This window comes from Ananas comosus, linkage group 15 (assembly GCF_001540865.1).
Source record: "Ananas comosus cultivar F153 linkage group 15, ASM154086v1, whole genome shotgun sequence".
Taxonomy (NCBI): Eukaryota; Viridiplantae; Streptophyta; class Magnoliopsida; order Poales; family Bromeliaceae; genus Ananas; species Ananas comosus.
In genome coordinates, this window is record NC_033635.1 from 9,922,356 (window position 1) to 9,939,765 (window position 17,410).

The 17,410-nt window shown below is 34.3% G+C and overlaps 1 protein-coding gene across 1 annotated transcript; it reads right to left on the minus strand.

Moving 5' to 3' along the window:
- LOC109721412 lies at window positions 5,354-16,197 on the minus strand. Its single transcript, XM_020249041.1, has 14 exons — window positions 16,059-16,197; window positions 13,806-13,983; window positions 13,360-13,736; window positions 11,881-11,971; window positions 11,501-11,791; window positions 11,098-11,413; window positions 10,943-10,991; window positions 9,006-10,009; window positions 8,873-8,921; window positions 8,684-8,809; window positions 6,975-7,079; window positions 6,770-6,861; window positions 6,513-6,666; window positions 5,354-5,856 (listed from the first exon to the last, which is right to left on the minus strand). The coding sequence occupies exons 1-14, from the start codon at window positions 16,086-16,088 to the stop codon at window positions 5,581-5,583; spliced, it is 3,138 nt and encodes a 1,045-aa protein (XP_020104630.1). The 5' UTR covers window positions 16,089-16,197; the 3' UTR covers window positions 5,354-5,580.

Sequence of the window (17,410 nt, forward strand, 5' to 3'; positions counted from 1 at the left end):
TATGATCCATGCTTTTTTACATTTGTAAGCAACTTTCTGAACTTATTTTGGTGGTTGGTTGTGTGGTTATTTTTTTTCAGTGCTTACGTGTCTTTACCGTTTTATTCTTCTACATATTTAAGTAGTTGAGAATAACGACAAAATTAATTTATGAAATTACATAATAATCCTCCACCAATTTCTATTTCTAAATTTCTCATTTTTGTCAACTTTTACATTTTTTTCCTTTCCTTATTATTTTGTATTTTTCAAATGATAGCAAAAAGCTAAAAAAAGAAAATTAAGTAACATTATTTTGTTAAAGGAGAAACAACTCATTAGCGGCATAATATTTTGTTGTTAAATCTAGTACTTAAATAGATTTAGAATAATTCTCTTCTAAATATGATAATTTTTAATGGAAGGATATTTTGGTCATTTCACTCATTAAAGGGCTTCTGCGGTCTAACATGGGACTAGAAGCATCCAAATACATCGATGATATCGCCCATCTACACGCTTGACGCTTGTCTACCATGTATAGGCTCTCAACTTCTACAAAAACCTTGTAGGTGCATCAAACATCACCAACCACACCACTCTTTAGAAGAAATGTTATACCCATTTTCGAGAGCAAATGGGAGTAAAAATCAAAAGATTTGTAAAAAATGACGGAGTAATGTGTCTTCCACACTGTCCAAAGAAAATAATTTTTTCCGTCGAGATTCTACTTCCATCTATTTTTAGGGGCGGATAAGGGGAAAAGCCTTCCATGGGAAGCTCGGCAACGATGACTCGTTAAGAAGCACTGATCCATCACTATATATCATTTTTATATCTATCCGAAGGTTATAATTCTTCTCTTTAGGGATTAATTTTTTTTTTTAGATTTTAGCATTAAAAAACACCTGATAAATTATTTGATGGAAACAAAACTAACATGTAACAGCAGACCAGAGATTTAGCATTGAGGTGTCGTTGGAAAGATCTCCACTAAAGTTTTATCCAGGGTAAAGTAGTGTTACTACTACTCTGTCTTTCTCTTTCTCTCTCTCTCTGCATTGCGGCATTGGCACGGTTCAATCCCACCATCTTGCTGGAAAACGATCAGTCTGATGGTCCGATTGAGCCGCGCCAATATCGTATGTCAGAATTCATCTTCATCATGTATGTTTAAATATCTTTTAAATAATTTATTATTTTTAATATTCTTGAAGCAGCCTATATATGAGCATCTATGCTATTATAGAAAGTGTTTGGAGGAAAAAAAAAAAAACAAAAGGGGGAAGAATCTGATCATCTATTTTTAGAATGTCGTTAGATTTTAACCGTTCATTTTATAACTGTTTGATAAACTTTATTACGATTTTGGATAATTATGAAATATAATTTTTAAAAGTTTCAAATACTTTAGATCACATATTAATGGAGTGGATCGTCGAATCGGAAGCTCCATCATCGAAAGTGAATTAATTCAGCCGATTTTGAATTGTATCGAAGGAGAGCCTCTCAATTATTGCTCATTCTGAAATAGCCCTAAAATTGCTTGTTTTTTTATTGTTATTTCTAACAAATTAACCAAAAGTTAAGAGGGAGTTAATAAGAAATAAAGTTGAGGGTGCTATTTGAGAATGGAATGTACTTAAGAGGGTCTTCATCCATTTTCACCACAAAAGAATCAAATTATTTTTATATGTATTTTCCCAAATTTCAAGCTCCATTGTCAATTAATCTACTTACCTTTTCTAATAGGAAATTGCTTTTAATTGGTCCTCCAATACTTCTTTATGAGCCATTATTGTGTTTGGCTACCTCATGCCTTATTTTTTTTGTTTTTTCTTTTATTTTTTTATTTTTTTATCTTTTTTTCTGTATACCCATTAATCTAAAATTTGCTTTCTGAATAATTATTTATTAACTTTAAGTTGTAATAACAAAGCCCTAAATTCAAGTAAATATAAAATCTTAAAAGGAGCTAGGCTGGTATACTATCGGTAGCACGGAGGCCTCCGTGCTACCAAGTTATTTTCAATGATGTCACTTCTAAATCGCTGATCGGTTCCGTTAGACTTGATCTACACTATTAAAAGTATTTGAAAACTAAATTTCATAATTTTTTGGTATCATTTACCTATCAAAGGAGTAGTCTAAAAATGAACGGCTGAAAATAAAAATCTCATAAAAAATGATGATAAAAGACTTAAATTTAAGATCAGAGGTACTGATCTTACTCTAAATAGTAAAAAAAAATATCTATAAAAATTTTATCTGATTTGGATTGTTTTACACCGTTAAATTAACAAATGCATCACATCTACTATTAAAATTGTCATTTTTGAGATATTTTGATCACTAGCCAAATGATGTCGAAAAATTCTGAAATTTAGTTTTCAAATATTTTTAACAGTGTAGATCAAGTCTAATAGAACCAATCGTCGATTTGGAAACGGCATCATTGAAAATAACTTAGTAGCACGGAGGCCTCCGTGCTACCGACAGTATACCAGCATAGCTCAAATCTTAAGTATGCATATTGACATTATGGTCAGAATTGAGTACCTCAACATTAAACTATTATTAGTGGTTTATTTTGTTGACTACTTTATGCACCGCCGCTATAAATTGCATGTATGATTCAGTTAAAACTCTTATATTATATTTACAGAGTCCGGCTATGATACTCTTATGAGTACGATCGTTTTCGTATTCATAAGTTATTTTCGATGATCGAGCTTTCGAGTTGACGATCCATACCATTAACGTTATTTAAAATATTTAAAATTTTTAAAAATTAAATTTTATAATTTTTTGACATTATTTATCTTATGATCAAAAGATCTCAAAATTGATAATTTTTAATAGCCGGTATGGGATAGTTGCTAGTTTAACAATGTAAAAGAATCAGAATTGATTGAATTTTTGATAAAAAATTTTATTTATTATCTAAATAAAGATCAATAACTCTGATCTTAAATTGAAGGATCCGACCATCTATTTTTAGAACATCGTTAGATTTTGACTGTTCATTTTATGCCCGTTTGATGGACTTTATTATGATTTCGGAAAATTATGAAATTTATTTTTTAGAAGTTTCAAATACTTTAGATCGCATTTAATCGAGTGGATCGTCGATTCGAAAGCTCCATCATCAAAAGCGAATTAATTCAGTTTAGTTCAGTTTGGCAATCAATTTTTAAATTTTCTATTTTTCTTAGGAATTAATTTATAATTTAAGATTCAAAATTGAGTCATTATGAAATCTCATACAAAAAGTTTAATTTTGAAAAAATAGAGTTTTGAAATGTGTTTATATATATAATCAAGATTTGGTCATCAATATAAAATGTTAATAAATAGTTTAGAATAAAAGTGTCAAAAGTATTATTATTCGATTTAAGGTTCAGTTCGGCTCGATTAAGAAATGCGTAAAAAGTTAATTTTTGAATAATTTTAATTTTAAATTCAAATTTATTTAAATTTAAATTTAAATTATGAATTTCTATTTTATTTTGAGTTTAGATTTGGCATTATCGAGTGAAATAAGTGGTTTCAAATTTGCATTTAAAATTCAAATTCAAATTTTAATTTTGATTTTAAACTTAAATATTTTAATTAAATCTGAAATAAAGAACTGCGTTAGAATAATATCAATAGTAAACAGGCTCCGTTGCTACCAACTTATTTTCAATGTTGGAGCTTCTGAATAGACAATCGACGCCGTTAAAAAAGTGAATGAAGTTGACACAAAAATGGACGCTAAAAGTAAATATTGTTCAAAAAGTGATTGTAGGATTCTTATAATCGAGATCAAGACTATACATCTTGTTTTAAATAGTTAAAAAAATTAACCAAATTCAATTGATTTAGATTTCTTTACACCGTTAAACGAGCAAACTCCTCGTCACGATTATTAAAATACAAATTTTGCAATCCTTTGATCATTATGTCGATGATGTCGAAAACAATTGAAATTTAATTTCTACATATTTCAAGTAGTATAGATCATATCCAACGATGTCGATCGTCGATTCAAAAGCTCCAATATTGAAAATAAATTAGTAGTAACGGAGCTCGTTTGCTATCGATAGAATTCTAAGCCAACTCGAGAAATAAATATTAAATTTAATATCTATTTAAATTTAAGGCAACTAGGATATGGAGGGTTAATTTTATAATTTCGCATAAGTTGCAACATAACTCGCAATTAATTGCAGCATTACCAATCAGATTACTTGTGGGATGAATCAAATACAGTAATATAAAAAGATATATAACTACAAGATATTCTTCGTTAGATAACACTAACCGATTATTAGCTGCGGATGAACCAACTAGATTACCTGCGGGATGAACCAAATACAGTAATATGAAAAAATAACTACAAGATATTCTTCGTTAGATAACACTAACCAAACACGGCCAAGATCTTTGGAATTCATTTTTACCTCTCAAGGGTTAGCTTGCTTTGACTTTGGCGCATTTCATTTTACAGATTTGTATGATCCTAGAATATGAATATCCGACCCTCGTGGACTAACCGAAAAAGTACAATATGTAAATCCAGTGTGGGATTTTGATCCTCATCCTATAGCAGAGGTTGCGGTGATCCTTTAATTCAACTATTTCTATTAATAGACAGGTAAAATTTTCATGCATCCAAGCAGAGCCCAACACGCCAAAAGGATTATGTTGTCGCCGTACAAAACAATTTATTAGGACTTTTTTTGAAACTGACCCTATAGAATTTTATATTTGGGAAAATAACCCTCTGAAAATTTTATTTGCAAAACTAACCCTCCTTTCTCCACGTCAGCGCCACGTCGGTATTTGCTCGTAAAGACGGTGAACCGTTCACCGTCTATAGTATAAACTCAAGAAGACGGTAAATGGTTTACCGTCTTCATGAGACGGTGAACTATTCACCGTCTCTTGACTGACCAGGCACATTATCCGCCCACACCCCCCAACTCACCCCCCAACTTTGGCCAAGTCCTGGAGATATAAAACACATAGGTCAAGAAGACGGTAGATAGTTTACCGTCTTCATGAGACGGTGAACTATTCACCGTCTCTTTTCCTGGAGATATAAAACATAGATAAGACGGTGAATAGTTCACCGCCTCTTGACTGACCAGGCACATTATCCGCCCACACCCCCCAACTCACCCCCCAACTTTGGCCAAGTCCTGGAGATATAAAACACATAGCTCAAGAAGACGGTAGATAGTTTACCGTCTNCTCTGTGCATTTTTCTGTAAGACTTTTACTATTCATATAGTAAAAAGTTAAAAAAAAAAAAAAAAAAAAAAAAAAAAAAAAAAGAAAACCTTTTTGATAAACCTAAAAGCATTTCTTTTCATGAATTATGTATAACACATACAACACTTTCACTACTCTAGCCAACAATATCTGCTTAAATTTGTACATAGCTGAATGACATAATATCCAATATGCCCTTCAAAACCTCAAAAATATCTTATTTACCCCCCGGATGACCAAAATACCCTTATTGATTTCAAAAAATCCCTTCAAATATCCCTTTTTTCTTCTAGGGTTTACTAATGGGATTGGGGGCGGTCTTCTAAGCAAAAGCCCTAATATCTACAACTGATCCTCCAACTTAATCTCGGGACTTTGATCTACCGTGAACTTATTAACGACTTTACTCGGTAGTTCGGTTAGTACGATCCGGCCGCCTTCGTAGCCGTTCATTAGCAGCCGCCCAATCTTGGCCCTCCAATCCGAGCTGTACCGTTCGTTTCTCTTATCGTGCACCACCCGGTCGCAGTAGTTGAGCATCGTCCCCAGCCCGCTGTTGCGAACCCAGCCGTATTCTTCCAGTACGCGAGCCTCCCCCTCCGTCAAATCTTCTCCGACCTTAATGAAAGAAAATTGAAGTTATAGCTTCTCATCACGCATTTATCAGATCGAGCAAACCGATGCTTAGAACCAAGTAATGGTGGGTAACAAGTAGCTATGTTGCCAAATGGAGGACCAACAGAAGGTGGTAAAGTGAAAACATCTAGAAAATCGGAGAGGCAATATATAGGTTTTAAAAGTTCAGGGAAGTAAAGTAAAAGCTAAAAATACAGAAAATCTTCTTGTAAATACTCTTATTTTACTTTCCTTCCCTGACTTGCAAAAGCCTATACTTTTACCCCCTCAAAATTTCAAATTGATGCACTTAACCCCCCGTCACTATTTCATCTTATTTCTTACACAATTTATAATTAGATATACCGAAAAAACCCTTAAAAAAGATAAGTAAAAATTAAAAAATTAATTTTTCCTCTAGAACAAGGGCAGTTTGGTCATTTTGCCCTCTCCATTAACGTCATAATCCTCTGAAAATATTTTTGAAATTTTAAGCAAAATGTAGTCTCTGAAAGTCATGGAGAAAAAGTAAACACAAGTATTTACAAGAGGTTTTCCGTATTTTATCCAAAGGAAAAATAATAATAATAATAATAAGTTCTACGTCGGATGTTTTCGTATTTCAATGAAGAAAGAAAACATGATCAGACATGACTTACCAGCAGCGGTTTGTTCTCAATAAGGGTTGTCCTACTGCAGCTAGTTAGCTTCATTGCAATCACTAGTCTCTTAATCTGCCAATCTATTGGCAAAGATTCCACAATCTCAAAGAAATATGTGGCATAACCGTATTCAGGGCGCTCTAAAACAATCCTGCATTAACAAAAAATCAAAACGAAGGAAACATATGTAATCCAATCTAATTAACAAGTAAAATAAATGTTTAGCCTCAGAGCGACCAAGAATACTTAGTTACCTGTTATGACTTTTAAAAACGAAAATAAAAGACTGGAGATCCCTGCACCATCCCCATTCAACTGGACTGTTACGGAATCGCAGATAACGAGTCTACAAGACAACACAATAATAGCATTATCAAATTATGATTCATAAGCAAATAGGAATCCCCGCTGTAGCAACTTGATATTTAGTTCAAGGTTTAGATAAATATGAAGTTTGACCTGTTCAATTAGAGAAATTAAACAAGCTAAACAGTAAACAGCTTTTGATCCCTTCGTGTGCCTTGCTGTAGAGAACTTTAATAGAGATTCTCTGGCCGAAAATAACTGCAAAGGAAAAGTACAAATAAATGAGAAAGAATACTTTAAATGACATGCGAAGGAACAGTAATTAGTTTCACTAGAGGTCTATCTAAAGAATCTGGATGGATTCAAGAAATTTTTACGCCGAAACTGTAACAGCATAAAGTAACACCTAGATTGTCGTCCAAATAAGAATTTTAGAAATAGTAAATAGCCTAAATACTAATGACAACATCAGAAAAAAATTGGAGGCAAAAAAGTAGCATAAGCCATATCTTCAAAGATGTACATCATAAAAGAAGAAAAATTAATGACAACTAATGTAAGTAATTAACATAAATCCTGTAGCAGACCAAGGTAATACCAAGATTTAGAATCTGATTCATCATTCAATCAAAGTACCGGAGAATACCAATGGGCAACAGGTATGAGGGGGACCTACTTCCCTTAAAGATCTAATGCTCTACAAAGAGCAAACTATATCACTTCTACTTTCTCCTCCTCTCAGTAAATATAGGCTCCAGAAGTAGCTTCATAAAGCCAATCCAAATTGTTAGGCATCAAGAAGGCTTGATTTTGACAATTATATCTTGTATAACTAACAAGGCAAAGTCAAAACATGCATTTAATTTGCTACACAAGATTCTTCCTACCTAGTAAATAGCAACTAACAGTTGTCATAATACGTAAATCATCATAAACATCTAATATTTTAGCCAAGAAGATGGGTCATCCTGAAAATATTCATGGATTGTTGTTGTCGGCTCAATGCGAGTATTCAGTATAAAATAGGATTACTCATACTAACGCTACATCTGACGGATTGACCGACTCTAATGCCATTTAAAAAGTTAAAAGTCCTTGTTAAAATTCTAAAAGTACTACAGAAAAGAAATATATATATATATATATACAAGATTAAGGCCTCAGTATTCATTGCAGATATGCTAGTGATCCTAGATTTCAGATCTCAAAATAACATAGCAGAACTGCGAAAATTCTTTCTGCCTTCCAAAGAGAATGGAACGATAAGAAAATCCATGTTCAATGCAATTACTCATTGCATCATTAGAGAACATTATCCACAAGTTCCATGGATGTTAGACTATACAATCTTCAATACTTTTTTGAATGTTTGCTCTCATAACACGTCAATCATCTGCTTTTAATTGTACTCTCCCATAAAATCCCAAGAGGGTCAATGGCAACCGTAAATCAGATCTAAATTCCAGTCAACCAACAACTTACTATGTCGGATTCCATTTTCTAGGCGTAGCAACACAAGCGACAGGCAACTAAACTGTAATCAACCACCATCATTGAAATCAAGCAACACAGTGATTATCATTCTTAATTCAAACATATATAGTCCTCAAATTCATTTGATAAAATAAAATTTCTAGCAGCCGTGCAACATACAGGATAATCATGTCACTTCCTAATGTGGTCAGAGCTGCTTTGTCATTGTGTGGTAAGAAAAGCTTGAAATATGCTCAGGTAACACAACAAGCCTACCATCAAGCAAAAAGATAATAGAGAAACCATCACTAGTATTCTCTCCACGTTACCCAAAATAGAAAAATCATCAATAGACATCAGATCAAGTAACACTAGATAAATGTACCCACCTTAGTAATAACAGTTTCAAGCTCTTCAAAGTCACTTTCAGAGGAAGAGATCTCCAGAAGATCATCATCTTCCGCATCACCATAAAGTTTAATTTCCTCAACTGTTATCCCTCTTTCAATTAAAACCTATAAAAATGATTACTTTAACGTGATTGTCCAATAAAATAAAACCATATTGCAAGACAGTACCTTCAGGAGCCCAGGAGCATCTTCCTCAAGTGCTGTTTCTAACGAATCCCTGCACAGAAGTCATTTATTAAAAGAGAGAATGATTGAAAAAGGCACATATATAGTTCAAAAATAAAAGTGGGTGGCAATTTACGTTGCAGTCCTCTTTCTTTTCCTCCTATAAGAATGGCTAGCATTCGTGTACACAGTGTCATTCAAATCAATTGCAGCTTTTGGCAATGATTGGTGATTCATATTCTTCCCATTCTCTGAGTCAAGAAAATCTACTGAGTGTATATGGCCAGTCAAATCCTCATCAGAGTTTTCACTCTTGACGACAGCTCCTGCTGAATCTGATTCTGAAATGTTTATTGGAATTTTCTTACTGATTTCAGATAATTCACTTTCCACAGGTTCGGACTTTACTTTCAGTTCTAATATTTTATCATTAGCATCAGTAGATACTATCTCAGGAACAAATGCTGTAGGAATTGCAAGGCTGTCATCCGAGGGAATTATGGATCTCTCTCCATTTGAAGCATTTATATTGAGGAATACATCTTCAGAACCAGCCAACGATTTTGATGAATGACCATTTAGTAAAGAGAGCCGACAATTCCCCTCATTTCTCATAGTATCGATGTTTTCACCTTCTGAAAGAGGTTCAGACTTTACATCAACAGGAAACATTGCTAATGCACTAACAGAAATTTGACCTTTTTCATTCTGGACAGACACTTTGTGGCTTAAGCTCGATGGCTTAGCATTGGGAGTATAAGCCTGATTTTGACATTCATCATTTCTCGCTTCTTCCTGGCTTTCGGTAATTTCAGACCCTTTGCTTGCATCATCAAATTTGAAATTCACAACCTCAGTAGATAAATGTTGAAAAGGACTGTTTTTTGATGAAGTATTGTTTTGGCAGTTTGCAGGATTAGGGGAAAATTGATCAACTATAGAATTATTCCCAGTGATCACACTGTTAGGAGAACTAAGGATCAAATTTTTCGCAGAGTTTGCAGCCTCGCTTTCATTAACGCAATCAGACAACCATTCTCTTGACGATAGTTCTCTCTCTGGCAGGTGATCTACATCCTGTATGTTTTCAAGGCAGCACTCACCAATGTTGTCAACAATAGGAGGACCAGACACAATATCCTGTACAGCATAAATAGCTTAAACAGGGATGTCAGAAATAGGATTCTTAACAAGGACAGATTTACTAAAAGTTAGAATACTTCTAGAAGTAAATAGGTTGTTTAAACCATTTCCGGCATTAGGGCATCCAAATCGACGGTCAACTCTGTTAAACATGATGTAAGTTATTTGAACTTCATAGAAACCAAATGTCACGATTTTATGACATCATTTGCCTAAGTGACCTCAAATTCGCCTTATATTAGGCATTAAAATTGTCAATTTCGGAACCACTTAAACACTATGCAAATGATATCGAAAAAAATATTAAATTTGGTTCCTAGAAAGATCAACTAGCCTAAATCATGTTTAATAATGCCGATTATCGACTTGCATGGCCCATCGCCGAAAATGACACAGAAGCAAACAGTCGTGTTTACTTTTCAAAGAATTATAGCTGTACTCATTTACTAATATCTAGCTTATTATAAAAGATTCAGTAAAGTTTGACTGAGTGACCTGGTTGAAACAACAAATTGATGCATCAATCACAATGAATTGAAGTTCAGCACATAATTAAAATTCTGCAATAAGTTCTTTGACTAGTGTTTTACCCTAAATGAAAGTGCAAAGCACAAGAAATGTTTAGAGGTGGATCTCTATAAAATATTCAACTCATGTAGTTCAACTTGACAGAAACAGGTTTAAAATTGAATTAAGTGATGATACAAAAATTCATAGTTAGTTGTCAATCTATTTGTTCATTTAATATTAGAGGCAATGATCCATGTTTTCTTTGCATACCAGTAAATTATAAGAGATCAATCATATGATCATATTTAAGAAAAATGCAAATAAGACAAAATGGGCACCTAGGATCTAGTTGCCAAAGCTTAGATGCAGCATGGTAATATCTGTTACATGCCATAGAATTTGCAAGATCATTATTTTCACCTGCATTAAATCAAAAATATCTTGTCCACTTTCTGCTTTCATATGGTTCCTGGAATCAATAAACAAACAAAAAGAATGAAAAAAAAACAAAGTTAGATAGAAATTAACAATATATGATTATATGCAAACATGACAACTTGAGAATCATTACATACATTCCATAACTCTCACTTCTAGGAATTGATCCACAAGCTTCACCATCCAATATTTCGAGAGGACTATCCTTCGGAGCACGAAGATCACAATCCTCAACACATCTCGAAGTGCCGAGATCATTAGAGCAAGAAGTTCTGCTAGATACCAGCATATTATACCGCTGTTGTAGGGATATGTGATCGAGATCATTAATTACAGGTTCACTCGCCAATTCTCTTGCATGATCTACAGGTATGCAATTTAAACCTTCTCCCTGAGGACTTATTTCTTCATAATCACAAGGATTGTTGATTGACTTGTGACATTCTTGAGCAACTGTACCATAAGATTATTGTCATAAAGGATTGACTCAAATTGAGAAAACAATAGAGCTGCTAAGACAGGAAGTAATTAAAATTATACCTTGAGATATGTTTTGTTCAGCAGTCACATCAGCATGACCAACTTCGGAGGGCCCTGTAGCCATTATATCACAACGACTCCAACCATCGAGGTTTTTAGAGCATAAATTTCTGCTTGATACCAGCATATTATACCGGTCTAGTAGATTTATAGAATCTAGATCATCAGTTGCAGGTTCACTTCTTAATGCTCCAGCATGATCTAACTGAATACTGTTTAAAACATGGTTATGAGAACTTTTTTGTTCATAATCACAATCATTGTCCTTTGACTTCCCGCCCTCTTGAGCAACTGTACCACAGAGAGATTATTGTAGAAAAGGATTGTGAAAAAGAGAACATAAGAATGACCCTAACCAGAAAAAACTTGAGTTTAAAAACCTTGAAGAATGTTTCCTTCAGAAACCACATTAGCATGATAGATTACCAAAGGCCCTGTAGCTGTTACATCACTATGACTCGTAGAGACCTCCTGCATGAAAAGAGAAACTAACATGAATCCAAACACGGATATGAAAAGAGATGATAACGACTACATCGATACTTATGTGAATTCTTTTAAGACTTGTTTCTAGAATGGTGTTTCACAAATAAACAACTTGCGTAATAACAGATGGCAAATGGCGAATGGCGAATGAAGCATTGGATGGTTCATCAATCAGGATCTAGTTTTCTTATTATCTTAGGTGACCTTCACTTATTATTTGTAAAATTGCAAGATCTCATCTACCTCTGTTAGCAAAAGCCACCACTAGGAGAGGGGGGGTGGGCGGGTGTGGCGGAAGGTGCGGGAATAAGCCAACTTCTTTGCTGGTTCAGAGGAAATTTCTTTGCAAATGTGAAACATGACAAGAAGCTTTTCTATGTCCAGTTTGCTGCTAGAATCCGTTCACATGCACTCTAGCCAGATGTTCATTTCCAAGAAAAGGGAAGGGGTTTTGACTACTCTCAAATTTCAACTCTAAACTAAAATATCTATTCCCCACAATTTCAATATGTATAGATCTAAGCATGCAAACAAGCAAAACAAGCGAAACGATAGAAAAATCTACAAAATTTTTGGTTGCTTTTACCTATTCATTTTAAGAAGATTGATTTAGATTAGTTTTCATGCAGTGGTTCTTCAGTATCATGCATATAATTACCTAACTGATTTATGACTTTATATATGATGATAGACTCTAGACCTTGCACTGTTCATTCATTCCATTTTAACATAACTCTTATCATTCTGATTCATCAATTAGAATTATTAGGTTTCAGTTAATTAAAAAAAAAAAAGGGAAGTATCATGGAAATATAATAATTCATGAAGTTAAACTAATAATAAAGTAGAATAAAGCTGATAACGCTATTTGTCATACTAATAGTAGTTCACATTCTAAATCATTGTTACAAACTGGAAATGAACATATGCTAAGATTACCGCAATATTTGATATTAATTTTCTATCATGCAAATTAACAATATTTAAGGATAGATGCTAAGATAAAAATATGTGTGAATTCGGACACTAGGGACATATTCGTTTGGGCAAATCAGTGGGCAATGGAATAATAAACTCCCATTGCAACTGTTTGGTCCAAAGGAATCCCATCCATTTCCATTCTAAGGTGGAAATGGACTTGTCTAATCCTCCTATTTTCAATATAGCCCTGAAGATGTTTCTTTTTTGTAATAAATAACTTATAAATCTGGATAAGACTGCAACTCATTAGGCAGTTAGGATTTAAAGCAGAGATAGCAAGGAGAGTAGATCAACCAAGGGTGTACAAATTACATGGTGGACAAAGTGAAGGCAATAATTTCTCTATACCAAACAGTTGAGCTTAAAAGAACATAAAATAGAGAAATAGACACCTGAGCTAACATCTCAATAGTCTTCTGCCGCAATCTATCCTTACGCTTACCGCCTTTTGTGGATCTTCTACAATAGAATAATTTAGAAACAACGAATTCCCCTTCATCCTCTTCTATAGTTCCAAGGTGATATTGATGCATCATCCAATTGGTCTTTTCAGGTTTCTCACCCTTTGCTGTGCTTATATACAGAACAAATACCTTCCTGAAGCCTTCGTGACTCCCATCCATAATCACTGGCTCAGTCCTGCCAATCTTACACCACATTACATCCATAGCATCCTCACAATGAATCCTCAAAAGCTTTTGACAATCAGTATTATGTGATTTCATTGTTCTATGAAAGTAGTAAGAAGCGCTTCCATCGTGCTTAATACCTGACAAACGACCACAGCTTGTAAAAAATATCAAAACAAGAACTGCGACTAAGGTTACCAAATAATTACCTGGCAACTTTTGAGGATGCATATAACCGAATCCTTCCTCTTTATCGAGGGACTTAATAAAGTCACCAATAAATGGATGAGGACAAGCCTTCCCATTACCAACTTTCGCAAGTAGATGCCACAGTAGGTCATCATCGGATGGATCAAATTTTACGCCTCTTGGTAAACCCGGCCACTCCTATGTTAAAAAATATATATATAAAAATATTAAGTTACAAACATATACAAGTAACTCAAATTTTCACAACTAGCATGCCATCTCTTATCAGAAGAGCTAAAAGCAAAATCAGAATAATTAGAGATTTAGCCTAGTTATACAGATGTTATTCTAACAATCAGTTCAGGATGGGAAAGATTCTCAGCCAAACAGAGTCCCAAAATGTCTTTTACTATTAATTGCTCAGCCTTAATTTTAATTTCCCCCTCCCTTCCATGCCTTCCTTGCTTGAATAACATAACTCCTAACTGGTGCACCAGGTACACGTCCTTGCACATCTCTTCACTACTATAATATAAGTTACAATCTTCCCCTTCCTGCCGTGCCACCTTTACTTGAATAAACTAATTCCTAACCAGTGCACCAGGTGGTTTTCATCTTCCGGTGCAATTCTCTGAAACATCTATATCAATTTCAAAACAATTTATCTTTTACTGTTGCTAGACCTAACTTGCACTTGATGATCTGAACCATCTCCCACTTACAAGACCTAAAGATTCTCAACCCGATCAACCAAATGTCACTCTTCGTTTGAATCTCTTGTTTGTTGGCTGACCAACAATATGATTCATCAAGCATATAGCTGGTCCTATACCAATTACACAAACTTGCCTCTTTTCTCAGAAAATATATGTCAATCAAATAGTACAGTAGAAATATTAGTACATTTTATCCATTTTAACCATCTTGCTATGACTCAAAACACCATTCCCAATCAAACTCGGTTTCTTATTGAACTATAAATCCAACATTACAAAAGCACTCTCTAGGAATTTCATATCCACCAAGAAATAGTTCTTGCTTCATCTTGATACCTCGATTAACTGAAATTCTCTCAATATACTCAGTTTTAGGCCTACATATTCAGAAGAATTCAGATTTTAATTTTTTTTCCCCCATATAGCACTCAACTCTACCACAAAGTTTAGATCCATGAGCTGAAACAATAAAATCAGCAAATGATAGGAAAACAAGACGGTAGCTAAGGGGTTGTTTGGTTCCTCAGAAAAGTATGGAAAAAAGTTTTCCAAGAAAGGAGTTTTCCACAGAAAAGCCCTCTTGTAATTTTCCGCCCATTTGGTTCCAAGAAAACTAGATATTTGGAAAAACATTTTTTCCATATTTTATGGAAAACTAGTGTTTCCATTTTCCACAAAAAAAATCCAGAAAACGAAAACACTAATTTTCCATGAAATCTGGGGGAAAAAAATCAAGAAAGCTAGTTTTCCTTGGAACCAAATGGGCGGAAAACTGGAAGAGCGGTTTTCCATGGAAAACTTTTTGCCCAGAAAACTTTTGCCCATCTTCAGACAGTTAACAAGTAAAGGCTAAATGCCAAACCTTAATGCAACCTTATCACTATCTGAAATTCATTCAGTTCTCCAGTGTTACATTGTTAATCTTAAAGCGTGTAGTTTTCGGCGGATTTGGGGCATAGAATGGAAATCGTAATGAGTGATCCCCATTCTTAATACTTTGGTGAGATATTCTTATTCATATTACCAAACCTAAGGAGTCAAATCTCCCCAACTGAATCCTATATCAGAATCAATGTTTTAAAACAGGGAATGGTAGCACTGTACAAAACACAGTTTCTCGCAGTTCATATAACACATCTCCTATTTACCTTTACCGACGTAAAGCTTCATATTAAAAAAAAAGTAAAAAAGGAAAACAATACACATTGTTAACAATTAGCATTTAGCAATCTAAAAAATATCACAAATAAATACAGAAAACGCTCAATTAACTAATAACAATTCAACAATCAACATAGATTATACGTAAACCTACACAAACTACTAATTACCAGTTCAGATAAAAGGAAAAAGAAAATCAACAGTAACACAATCACCAAACAACAATTAATACAGTCAAACTGTTAAACTACCAATTCAAATAACTACCAAGTGTCAACTTTTACAAATCCCTCTCTCTCTATCACTCTATCTCCTATCCCCTTCCTCTATTGGGTGTGTGGAGAGAGAGAGAGAGAGAGAGAGAGAGAGAGAGAGAGAGAGAGAGAGGCAACATACCCCGCCGCACGTGGGCCGCACATCGCCCATTGCCCTCGCCCGCCACCGTCGCTCGCCGTCCGATGATCGCCGGCGCAGCTCGTCGCCGGAGAGGTGGGGAGGGGAAGGAGCCCTAGTTTTTCTTTAAAACTTTTTTTTTTTTTTTGAACTAAGGAAGCTCTCTCTCTAGTTTCTTTTTTTGGGTTCGAGGAGAAAGGGTTAACGGAGCCGAACGAACGTTTTTGCGATACCCGAACCCGGAATCGAGTCCGAACCCTAATTGATCCGCTTGGTCCACATAGGGCCCAATAGGCGGTGCCCCGCATAATCCTGCCCCTTGTATGGTATATTGGTTTTTTGGTTTGTTGGGAGCAATCCAGCTCGCTGTTCACAGAATCAGTTCGTGTTCGGCCTCGAAAATGAGCTCGAGATCAAATCGCTCATTTAGTAAAACGAGCCGAACACGAGCTGGGGTCAGCTCGCTCGTACTCGGCTCAATAACAACTCGAATACAAATATATTTATATTTATATAATTTATTTATTTATATTTTATATATATAAATAATTATACATAATATATATTTTATATATTAATTTTAACAAAATAAAAATATAAATGCAGCTAATTATAAAAAGAATCATTTATATATAAAGTTTCAACTATTAATCAAAGTCTAATGAATAAGATTTTATAATTTATTTTATATATATATTCAATTTAATCTTTTTAACTTATTGTTCGTTGACCAGCTCATGAGCCAGCTCGTGTTTGGCTCGTTTATTAACGAGCCGAACACGAGCTAAATTTTTCGGCTCGATACTTTAAAGAGCCAGCTCATGTTCGGCTCGTTATTAAATGAGCCAGCTCATGTTCGGCTCGTTATTAAACGAGCCGAACACGATGTTGGCCCTAAGCTCGCTCGTGTTCGGCTCGTTTACATCCCTAGTGGTATATATTTTAGAATACACATAAATGTATCATTATATTTTTAATATTGGAAAAACTTCAAATACCACCCATGTGGTTTCGCACTTCTCATTTTAGTACTCTGCGCTTTAAAGTGTATCACTTTCGTACTTTGTGGTTTTATTTTTCTCTTTTTGTTATCCTCTCTACTAATTTTTTTCGTTAAATCAGCGGCAAAGTTAAAACTAAAAGGTACTAAAGTGAATATTTGATAAATTAAAGGTGGGGTATCTTAAGTTTTTTGTATATAATTTAACGAAAAGTTAATGGAGGGGCTGACGAAAAGGAAAAAAAATAAAATTACAGGATACTAAATTGATACACTTTAAATCATAGGGTACTAAAGTAAGAAAATGCCAAACCACAAAGGTGATATTTGAAGTTTATCCTTTTATATTTATTAG